We start from the raw sequence: 12,073 nt of genomic DNA on the forward strand, positions 1-12,073 counted from the left end.
GGTGTGGTGGCTCACGCCTGTAGTCCCAGCAATTTGGGAGGCCAAGGCAGGTGGATCACCTGAGGTCAAGAGTTCGAGACCAGCGTGACCAATGTGATGAAACCCCATCTTTACTAAATATACAAAAAATTAGCCAGGCATGGTGGCATGTGCCTGTAGTCCCAGCTACTTCGGAGGGTGAGACAGGAGAATCACTTGAACCTGGGAGGCGGAGGTTGCAGTGAGCTGACATCACGCCACTGCACTCCAGCCTGGGCGACAGAGCAGAATCTGTCTCAAAAAAAAAAAAAGGAAGAAGAAAGCAGTCATAGATGGTATGCGAATGAATGAATGTGGCTATGTTCCAGTAACATTTTATTTACAAAAACAGAGGGTGGTCTGTATTACAAAAAAACAGGTGGTTTGTAGCACTATGGATAGCACAAAAAACTATGGATAGTGACAAAAAACAGGAGGTGTGCTGGGTAGTCTGCCAACCCCTGCTCTAGTCCCTCAGCTCTTTCCCCACCAAAACGGATAAAGGAGTTAAGTAAGGTTTCCTTTCCCTTGCCTCCCCTCATCTTTCCCAATGTTTCATTAAAAAAAATCCCTTTGGGAGGCCGAGGCAGGTGGATCACAAGGTCAAGAGATCGAGACCATCCTGACCAACATGGTGAAATCCCATTTCTACTCAAAACACAAAAATTAGCTGGGCCTGGTAGTGCATGCCTGTAGTCCCAGCTACCTGGGAGGCTGAGGCAGGAGAATCGCGTGAACCTGGGAGGCGGAGGTTGCAGTGAGCCGAGATCACGCCACTGCACTCCAGCCTGGTGACAGAGCGAGACTCCATCTCAAAAAAAAAAAAATCCTCTGCTTCCACTCTACTATCAACTTTACTACCCTCTTCTGTTTCCAAACACAGTTCCTTTACAAAAAAAAAAAAATTGCTTGCAAAAGAGACAGACAAGTTTTTGTAAATAAGAGAAATGAAATACTGAGTTGGAGGGAAGGTATATAGTATATCTGAATATTCCATGGATAAGAAATACTCAGAGTAAGAAAAAGGATATGAAAACTTTAAGCTCATTAAAAAAAACTTTCCAACATAAAATTTTACAACATGTACATATCAGACTATGGGCCTTTGGGACCACTGTTGACTGAGTCAGGTTAAAGTGAGACACATTCTCCTGCTTCCACCCCATCCCTCTCCAATATCTCTGTTCCTTTCCCCTCCCTGCCCGTTCACTCCCACAGGAGATCAGAGCTAGTCCTTAGCAGCCTGACATGCTGGTACCTGGCCATCACAGAGCTCAACCAGAGATACTCGCTCTCGGCCTGCTTTAATTAGCTTGCTCTGGAACAGCTTGCCATCAAAGTAAATCCATGGACAGCAATGCTCCCAAGGGACTGGCTGGCCACAGGCATCATTAGCAAACAGAGCTGTGTCGACTCCACTCATGAAGAGGGCAGCAAGCTGGATCCCTCGGGCATCCAGTTTCTCAATCTGAAACCACCATAGATGAAATATTACTATTAAGAAACTACTATTCTTGGTAACATTTACTCTTATTCCTGTCATGCTGATTCTTCCAGTTAAATTTGAACATGCTGTCATTCAATGTAGACATCTCAGTGCATAAGCAGCTTCTATCCATGTCTTTCCCCTAAGATGATTTGAAAGGTACTTATTACAACATTAAGACACCAACCTGAGACATTTTTTTTCACCTGTCAAATTAGAAAAAAATTTAGAAAGTAAAGGCTGGAAGAACACTCAATGCTGCTGCTGCTGATGCAGTGAAATAAATGGACAATCATATAAAGCTGGTAAGAAATGTATATTACATGGCCAGGTGCAGTGGCTCATCCCTGTAATCCCAGCACTTCGGGAGGCCAAGGCAGACAGATCACCTGAGGTCAGGAGTTCGAGACCAGCCTGGCCAACGTGGTGAAACCCCGTCTCTACTAAAAATACAAAAATTAGCCAGGCATGGTGGTGGGTGTCTGTAGTTCCAGCTACTTGGGGGGCTGAGGTGGGAGCATCACTTGAACCTGGGAGGTGAAGGTCGCAGTGAGCCGAGATTGTACCACTGCACTCCAGCCTGGGCAACAGAGCAAGACTCCATCTCAAAAAAAAAAAAAAAAAAGAAAGAAAGAAATATATATTACAATTAACATGTATGAAGAACCCTGAAAATGTTCACATTTGTTGAGTTAGAAATTAAACTTGTAGGCCGGGCGTGGTGGCTCACGCCTGTAATCCCAGCACTTTGGGAGGCCGAGGTGGGCGGATCACAAGGTCAGGAGATCGAGACCATCCAGGCTAACACGGTGAAACCCCGTCTCTATTAAAAATACAAAAAAAATTAGCCGGGGGTAGTGGCGGGTGCCTGTGGTCCCAGCTACTCGGGAGGCTGAGGCAGGAGAATGGCATGAACCCAGGAGGCAGAGCTTGCAGTGAGCCGAGATCACACCACTGTACTCCAGCCTGGGTGACTGAGCGAGACTCCGTGTCAAAAAAAAAAAAAAAAAAAAAAAGAAATCAAACTTGCAGATACCAGCACCATGTTTCTTATACGGCCTGAAAAACTGTGAACCAAAGAAAATTCTTTTCTTGGCCGGGCACAGTGGCTCCTTCCTGTAATCCCAGTATTTTGGGAGGCTGAGGTAGGTGGATCACTTGAGGCCAGGAGTTTGAGACCAGCCTGGCCAACATGGCAAAACCCCGTTTCTACTAAAAATACAAAAATCTGGCAGGGATGGTGGCATGTGCCTGTAATCCCAGCTACTCAAGAGGCTGAGGCAGGAGAATCGCTTGAACCCTGGAGGTGGAGGTTGCAGTGAGCTGAGATTATGCCACTGCACTCCAGCCTGAGTGACAGAGTGAGACTCTGTCTCCAAAAAAACCTCTTTTCTTTACCAATTACCCCGCTTCAGGTATTCCTTTACAGCAACTCTAAATGGAGTAAGACAACACATAACAGAGGAAAACTGAAAACAACCTAAGTCGCCAATATTATAACAAGTAAATGATACATCTATATGATAAAATATTATTTATTAAAATTTTTAAGACACAGAAAATATGTGCTATGTGAAATGGAAAAATGCTACAATATATAATTACATAAATACTACTTCAACTATGTAAAAAATATATGACAGAAGACTGGAAAAAAACCTCAAAATTCCCACAGTGGTTACCTCAAGCCACTGTGTTAGAAGACAGCTTTAACAGGAAAAGGGGAAGTGTTTGCTGGTCCCCTCCTAGGTGTGGTTTAGCATGAGCAGTTATTCTAGGACAAGCAATACTACATTTACCGCAAAAGACAAGCACTAACTGGTTGTCTGAGTCTGTCTCATCTTTCCTTAGTTGACCTCACTTAAGATTTTGCAAGTCTTATTGAACTTGATCGTCTAGTTTACCTTGGGTGCTCAAAGGAACAAGGTTACTAAAGTCAAGGGAGAGATGTTCTGCATTAATGGCTACATTTATTGAGTATTGTGTATATAAAATATGTGAAACACTGGCTGGGCATGGTGGCTCACGCCTGTAATCCCAGCACTTTGGGAGGTCAAGGTGGGCGGATCACCTGAGGTGAGGAATTCGAGACCAGCCCGACCAACAGAGAAACCCCGTCTCTACTAAAAATACAAAATTAACCAAGCGTGGTGGTGCATGCCTGTAATCCCAGCTACTTGGGAGGCTGAGACAGAACCGCTTGAACCCGGGAGGCGGAGGTTGTGGTGAGCCGAGATTGTGCCACTGCACTCCAGCCTAGGCAGCAAGAGCGAAACTCCATCTCGAAAAAAAAAAAAGTGAGACACTGTTCTAGGGGTTTTACATGGATTACTTTACATAGTATCCTCACAAACTGACATAGTTGGATATGTGACCCCTCCAAATTGCATGTTAAAATGTGATCCCCAGGCCGGGCGCGGTGGCTCACGCTTGTAATCCCAGCACTTTGGGAGGCCGAGGCGGGCGGATCACGAGGTCAGGAGATCGAGACCACGGTGAAACCCCGTCTCTACTAAAAATACAAAAAATTAGCCGGGCGTGGTGGCGGGCGCCTGTAGTCTCAGCTACTCGGAGAGGCTGAGGCAGGAGAATGGCGTGAACCCGGGAGGCGGAGCTTGCAGTGAGCCGAGATCGCGCCACTGCACTCCAGCCTGGGCGACAGAGCGAGACTCCGTCTCAAAAAAAAAAAAAAAAAAAAATGTGATCCCCAATGTTGTAGATTGAACCTAGTGGGAGGTGTCTGGGTCATGGGGGCAGATCCCTTATGAATGGCTTGGTACCCTCCCTGTGGTAATGAGCGAGTTTTCACTCTATTAGTTCATGCAAGAACTGACTGTTAGAAAGAGCCCAGCACCTTGCCCTTCTTTTTTTTTTTTTTTTTGAGACAGAGTTTCACTCTTGTTGCTCAGGCTGGAGTGCAATGGTGCAATCTCAGCTCACTGCAATCTCCGCCTCCCGGGTTCGAACAATTCTCCTGCCTCAGCCTCCCGAGTAGCTGGGATTACAGGCGCCCCACCATCACGCCCAGCTAATTTTTGTATTTTTAGTAGAGACAGGGTTTCACCATGTTGGCCAGGGTGGTCTCAAACTCCTGACCTCGTGATCTGCCCATCTCAGCCTCCCAAAGTGCTGGGATTACAGCACTGCTGCCCTTCTCTCTTATGTGCCCTCTCTCACCATGTGACACACTGGCTCCTGTTGTCTTATTCCTCTCACCTTCTATCATGAGTAGAAGCTTCCTGAGACCCTGACCAGAAGCTGAATAGATGCTGGCACCATGGTTTTTGTACAGTTTTCAGAACAATGGGCTCAGTAAACCTCTTTTCTTTATAAATTACCTAGTTTCAGGTATTCTTTTATAGCAACACAAAATAGACTAATATACAATTGTACAAGTAAGGAAACTGAAGCTAGAGAGATTAAGTAACCTGCCCAAGGTCACACAGCTAGGAGGTAATGAAGCCAGGATTCAAACCCAAGGCAGCCTGGCTTGAGAGCCTCCCCTCTATACTACTGTGCTCTACTGCCTTCAGTGTGTGGGTTTTCTTCCTTATGCTTTCCTATACTTCTACTTAATACTCAATACATATCACTAAAAGGAGGTGTGTCTGAGTAAATAGACACAAGCAGGAGACACTAGGATATGTCCCCTATAGTGTAATCTTGTAAGAGTCAGAAACCTTGCCATGGCCTATGGGCCAAGATTTATTTTCCTTGCGTAATATCCGTCTTTTCTGTCCATTTTCATTTATCAGTATGAGAGTAGCGTAGCAGGCACCTCTTGGCTTTATTCATAGATATAAATATTTGGTTAAAGTAAATCAAACAGTTACCTGCAGAACTTACTATTTTCCTCAGCTTCAGGAAAAAAAAAAAAGGACCTAAAGTAGTGCTATATAAGATCATAAAAGAAAGAACTTAAATGAGGGTACATGAAATCACCTTGAGTTCTTGGAGTCGATCTGGTTCATAAAGCTGGGTAGACACTGCCTGTGCAAGGAAGGTGTCTAGCTCATGGCGATGCAGGATTCGGCCACCAGGCCACTGAACCATGTACCTAGAAAATAAAAGCACTGTTATTAGGCCACAAAAGCTCACTTATTCATGTCACAAAAACTTATTAAGCTAAGAACATATCATAAGCCAGTACTTGGCTAGATTTTGGCAATACTAACTGAATGAAGGAGAAAGAATCTCTGCTTTTGTTACTTCCAGTCTGGGTGGTAGAGGAAAAGAATCATGTACATTGACAATGACAGGAAAGTGTGTTAAGTACCAAGATGGAAGAATGCACAGAGTGCTTGCTATGAGAGCATAGAAGAGGGCCATGACTGTAAAGGTGAGAGTATCCTGAGAAAAGTCAGCAAGAGTTCAGTTTCAAAGGGCCTGTAGAATTTAGTGAGACAAAAGGTGGGGAAAGGATGTTCCAGGTTGAGCGAAGAGTATGATGTGTGAAGGCCTGAAGGTATGGTTCAGCACAATGCACCAGCTTCCAATTGCTGAAGCTAAGCATGTTTGGAGTGACAGGAGGCAAGATTAGGAAGTAGGCCAGATTGGCGGCAGCCTGAGGAACACTGAGGGCTTCAGGTGGTGGAAAGTGTAGTTATGAACCATATCATGATACCTAAGACATGGCCCAGGATAAGTGAAGTTCACATAAAAGCCCAGAACGTTTTAACAGAAAGAGTATGAATTTTGAAGAGAGAAGATCTGAATTTGAGTGTTGGTTCTTCCACCTACTAGTTGATAGCTATGGACAAATTATTTAACCTTTCTGAGCCTTGCATTTCCTCATCTACCAAATGGGGATAATAAAATTTGCCCTGCTCTTTTTACAGGGTGGTTGTGAGGATTAAATAGGGTTACTAAAGAAAAAAATGAAAAGACGGCTGGGTGCGGTGGCTCATGCCTCTAATCCTAGCACTTTGGGAGGCTGAGACGGGCAGATCACTTGAGGCCAGGAGTTTGAGCCAGCCTGGCCAATGTGGTGAAACCCCGTCTCTACTAAAAATAAAAAAAATTAGCCAGGTGTGGTGGCGGGCACCTGTAATCCCAGCTACTTAGGAGGCTGAGGCAGGACAATCGCTTAAACCTGGGAGGCGAGGGTTACAGTGAGCTGAGATTATGCCACTGCACTCTAGCCTGGGCGACAGAGTCGGGGTGGGGGGTGGGAGGGGGAGGAGGAGGAGGAGGAGACGACGAAGACGAAGAAGAAAGTGTGTGTGGGGGGGAAATAAAAAAGAAAAGTAGACCAGAGAACAGAGACTCAAAAACAGGATTAAGGAATTTGGATCTTCATCCTGAAATTGTAGGAAGACACTAGGATTGTCAGAAGGACTGGTTTGATAATGACTGGCTCAGGTTATTAATATTGTTTCTTTTTTTGGATTTATAGTTCCTTGATTTACCTTTGCCCATTCTTTCATTTTTAACCTTTCCATATTTCATTGGCAAAATGTAAAGCAAAAATAGAAGAAAATGAATGCAAATGCAATTACAGTGGGAAATTTTAATATACCACTATTAAGCTATAATATGTAAAACATACCTAAAATACATTTAAATTCACAGATTTGAATAGTACAATAAATAAGGTTTAAATACTTGACTGACTTAATACAAAGAAAACACATTCTTTTCAAGTGCCCATGTCAGTTCTCATGAGGTCTAGGACCTTGCCTGTTTGCCTTTGCTTGTGTTTGTTTATTATCCTTTATTTATTATGAACTATCTAGCCAAATACATGGCATAGAATACGTATTAATAAATATTTATTGGAAGAGCGACTGATGCATTAATCAGGTCATGCCAAGCCAAAAACAAAACAAGACAAAACTCAACAAAAATCCTTCAAAGCAGAATTGTACCAGTCATATCCTGAACCACTGTGCAAGAAAAACTGACCTAAAGGAGCTCCTGAAGGAGTCAAGTGTGGGAGAACAGCGAACTCACAGAAAGACTAACACAATGCAAGGGGTGTGATTTTAGAAGTTGAACAGATTGCTCTGGGTGCTCTGAGTCAGTGACTAAATTTACCTTGGAGAATCTAGAGAAGGCTCCACAGAGGAGGGAACATTTAATTTCCTAGGGATTGGAACTTTTTGTTTGGTTTGGTTTATACTTTAATGTTAATTTGCAATTTTAAATGTCTCTCTAACCTTAATAGAGTACATGCCAGAGTGGATGCTTAATAGATGTTTGCTGAACAAATAAGTCAATGTCAGGATATTTATAAGGAAATGCTAGCTCCATCTTTGGGCCCGCACTACTATTCAACTATTTTTGAATGAATTATGAGACAGAATGTAGGGTCTAATGAGTCAGAGGAGTGAGAGGCTCAGAAATGGGGCAGCAGGAAATAATTATTAAATCAACCAATATTTACTGATGCTTCATCATGTGCAATTTTTGGAATTACATGATTCCACTGGGGATTTTCCCTGGAAAATAACAGTATTACTTATTCCCAAGGAATTTCCTGAATTTTAATGACAGCTTTATTATTGCTATTAGTAGTTACATTACTACAAATATTACATACAAGCTTTAATATATGCAGCAAACTGTAAGTTATACATAAGAATAACATTTACTAAATGCCTCTGATATTCTAGATACCTTGCTAAGAACTTTAGCTACAAAGTATGTCGTGGCAAAGAATGCAAACTTGGAGACTGACATCCTTGGTTCTAATCTAGGTAATCTAGGTTCCACGACTCCTTTTCTTTTTTTTTTTTTTTGAGATGGAGTCTCGCTCTGTCGCCCAGGCTGGAGTGCAGTGGCGCGATCTCGGCTCACTGCAAGCTCCGCCTCCCGGGTTCACGCCATTCTCCTGCCTCAGCCTCTCCGAGTAGCTGGGACTACAGGCGCCCGCCACCACGCCCGGCTAATTTTTTTGTATTTTTAGTAGAGACGGGGTTTCACCGTGGTCTCGATCTCCTGACCTCGTGATCCGCCCGCCTCGGCCTCCCAAAGTGCTGGGATTACAAGCGTGGGCCACCGCGCCCAGCCTCTTTTTTTTTTTTTGAGACAGAGTCTCGCTCTGTCGCCCAGGATGGAGTGCAGTGGCATGATCTCGGCTCACCGCAAGCTCCGCCTCCTGGGTTCACACCATTCTCCTGCCTCAGCCTCCCGAGTAGCTGGGACATATATAGGTGCCTGCTACCATGCCCGGTTAATTTTTTGTATTTTTAGTACAGACGGGGTTTCACCGTGTTAGCCAGGATGGTCTCAATCTTCTGACCTCGTGATCTGCCCACTTCGGCCTCCCAAAGTGCTGGCATTACAGGCATGAGCCACCGCACCTGGCCTCCACTACTCCTTTTCTTTCTTTTTTTTTTTTTTTTTTATCATACTTTAGGTTTTAGGGTACATGTGCACAATGTATCCATGTGCCATGTTGTTTTGCCGCACCCATTAACTCATCATTTAGCATTAGGTGTATCTCCTAATGCTGTCCCTCCCCCCTCCCCCCACCCCACAACAGTCCCCGGAGTGTGATGTTCCCCTTCCTGTGTCCATGAGTTCTCATTGTTCAGTTCCCACCTATGAGTGAGAACATGCGGTGTTTGGTTTTTTGTCCTTGCGATAGTTTCCTGAGAATGATGGTTTCCAGCTTCATCCATGTCCCTACAAAGGACATGAACTCATCCTTTTTTATGGCTGCATAGTATTCCATGGTGTATATGTGCCACATTTTCTTAATCCAGTCTATCGTTGTTGGACATTTGGGTTGGTTCCAACTCTTTGCTATTGTGAATAGTGCCACAATAAACATACGTGTGCATGTGTCTTTATAGCAGCATGATTTATAGTCCTTTGGATATATACCCAGTAATGAGATGGCTGGGTCAAATGGTATTTCTAGTTCTAGATCCCTGAGGAATTGCCACACTGACTTCCACAATGGTTGAACTAGTTTACAGTCCCACCAACAGTGTAAAAGTGTTCCTATTTCTCCACATCCTCTCCAGCACCTGTTGTTTCCTGACTTTTTAATGATGGCCATTCTAACTGGTGTGAGATGGTATCTCACTGTGGTTTTGATTTGCATTTCTCTGATGGCCAGTGATGATGAGCATTTTTTCATATGTTTTTTGGCTGCATAAATGTCTTCTTTTGAGAAGTGTCTGTTCATGTCCTTCGCCCACTTTTTGATGGGGTTGTTTTTTTCTTGTAAATTTGTTTGAGTTCATTGTAGATTCTGGATATTAGCCCTTTGTCAGATGAGTAGTTTGCAAACATTTTCTCCCATTCTGTAGGTTGTCTGTTCACTCTGATGGTACTTTCTTTTGCTGTGCAGAAGCTCTTTAGTTTAATTAGATCCCATTTGTCAATTTTGGCTTTTGTTGCCATTGCTTTTGGTATTTTAGACATGAAGTCCTTGCCCACGCCTATGTCCTGAATGGTATTGCCTAGGTTTTCTTGCTGGTACCACAACAGAGACATAGACCAATGGAACAGAACAGAGCCCTCAGAAATAATGCCACATATCTACAACTATCTGATCTTTGACGAACCTGAGAAAAACAAGAAATTGGGGAAAGGATTCCCTATTTAATAAATGGTGCTGGGAAAACTGGCTAGCCATATGTAGAAAGCTGAAACTGGATCCCTTCCTTACACCTTATACAAAAATTAATTCAAGATGGATTAAAGACTTAAATGTTAGACCTAAAACCATTAAAATCCACTACTCCTTTTCTATGTGACTCTGGGGAACTAAATCCCCTGGACCTCTAGAGGATTTAGTTTGCTAATCTTTAGAATGAGGATGGCAACACCTACATCTCAAAAGGTTGTAATAAGTAAAGGAGAAAAAGCACATAAAAGTACTAAGACTAGCCTGGGCTAGTCTTTTTGTAGAGAACCCCATCTCTACAAAAAATTATCAAAAATTAGTCGTGGTGGCCAGGCACAGTGGCTCAAGCCTGTAATCCCAGAACTTTGGGAGGCCCAGGCGGGTGGATCACAAGGTCAGGAGTTCAAGACCAGCCTGGCCAACATGGTGAAACCCCATCTCTATTAAAAATACAAAATTAGCTGGGCATGGTGGTGCGTGCCTGTAATCCCAGCTACTGGGGAGGTTGAGGCAGGAGGGCAGGAGAATGGCTTGAACCCAGGAGGCAGAGGTTGCAGTGAGCCGAGATTGTGCCACTGCACTCCAGCCTGGGTGACAGAGCAAGACTCCATCTCAAAAAAAAAAAAAAAAAAAAAAAAAATTAGTCATGGCTCATGCCTGTGGTCCCAGCTACTCAGAAGGCTGAGGTGGGAGACAGAATTGCTTGAGCCCAGGAGGTCAAGGCTGCAGTGAGCAGAGATTCCACCACTGCAGTCCAGCCTGGGCGACAGAGCAAGAATTTGTCTCAAAAACAAAACAAAACAAAAAACCCCCGCAAAACCAAAACAGCACTCAGCGTAGTGCCTGGCACAGCAGGTGCTTTTAGTTACCATTTGTAACTGAACGAATTATGGTATAATCCTTCCTTTACAATTTGGTAAAGTTCTCCTTTTATCATATATTACATTCTCATACATATGAAAATCTGTTCCTATCCTATTTATTCTATGTCTGTTTCTCATGCCAGCACCATAGTGACTTAAATTTTAAATGTGCTTTAATACTTGGTAGCTCCCTTTTACTCCACATCTTTTTTTTTTTTTTGGAGACAGGCTCAGGGCAGTGGTGTGATCACGGGTCACTGCAGTATTGATCTCCCAGGCTCAGGTGATCCTCCCACCTCGGCCTCCTGAGCAGCTGGGACTACAGGCTCGTGTCACCATACCTGGCTAATTTTTGTATTTTTTATTAGAGTCAGAGTTTCATCATGTTGCCCAGGTTGCTCTTAAACTCCTCAGCTCAAGTGATCCGCCTGCCTCGGCCTCCCAAAGTGTTGGTATTACAGGCGTGAGCCACTGCTCCCAGCCCACATCTTTTTTCTGGTTTGTTTTTTGAGATGGAGTTTCACTCTTGTTGCCCAGGCTGGAGTGCAATGGCACGATCTGGGCTCACTGCAACCTCTGCCTCCCGAGTTCAAGCAATTCTCCTGCCTCAGCCTCCCAAGTAGCTGGGATTACAGGCATGCACCACCATGCCTGGCTTATTTTATATTTTTAGAAGAGATGGGGTTTCACCATGTTGGTCAGGCTGGTCTCGAACTCCTGACTTCAGGCGATCTGCCTGCCTTGGCCTCCCAAAGTGGTGGGATTACAGGCATGAGCCACTGTGCCAGGCCGCATTTTTTAATTTTAAATAACATTTACAATTTTATTCTATATAAGTATATTACAAAAGTTTAAGTTCATTCTCATTCAGAAAATGTAAAAAATATGGTGTGAGTTGGCTAAATACAAGAAAAAATATATTAATAATAAGGCCAGGTGTGGTGGCTCACGCCTGTAATCCCAGCACTTTAGGAGGCTGAGGAAGGTGGATCACTTGAGGTCAGGAGTTTGAGGCCAGCATGACCAACATGGTGAAACCCCATCTCTACTAAAAATACAAAAATTAGCCAGGTGTGGTGGCATGCGCCTGTAGTCCCAGCTAGTCGAGAGGCTGAGGTGAGAGAA

The 12,073-nt window shown here is 43.8% G+C and overlaps 1 protein-coding gene across 3 annotated transcripts in view; it reads right to left on the reverse strand.

The window, feature by feature from the left end:
* FAM120C (family with sequence similarity 120 member C) overlaps window positions 1–12,073 on the reverse strand; it is a 109,046-nt gene that overhangs the window by 18,456 nt on the left and 78,517 nt on the right. For 2 of the 3 annotated variants that reach the window (XM_055269114.2, XM_055269113.2), the window contains exons 11-12: window positions 5,447–5,561; window positions 1,277–1,486 (exon numbers count right to left, since the gene is read on the reverse strand). In XM_055269114.2, coding sequence (XP_055125089.1) covers window positions 1,277–1,486; window positions 5,447–5,561 — 325 coding nt within the window. The remainder of the gene's footprint in view (window positions 1–1,276; window positions 1,487–5,446; window positions 5,562–12,073) is intronic. The other variant, XM_055269115.2, reaches the window with a different exon arrangement.

The sequence above is a fragment of the Symphalangus syndactylus genome, chromosome X (genome assembly GCF_028878055.3).
Source record: "Symphalangus syndactylus isolate Jambi chromosome X, NHGRI_mSymSyn1-v2.1_pri, whole genome shotgun sequence".
In the NCBI taxonomy this organism is placed as follows: Eukaryota; Metazoa; Chordata; class Mammalia; order Primates; family Hylobatidae; genus Symphalangus; species Symphalangus syndactylus.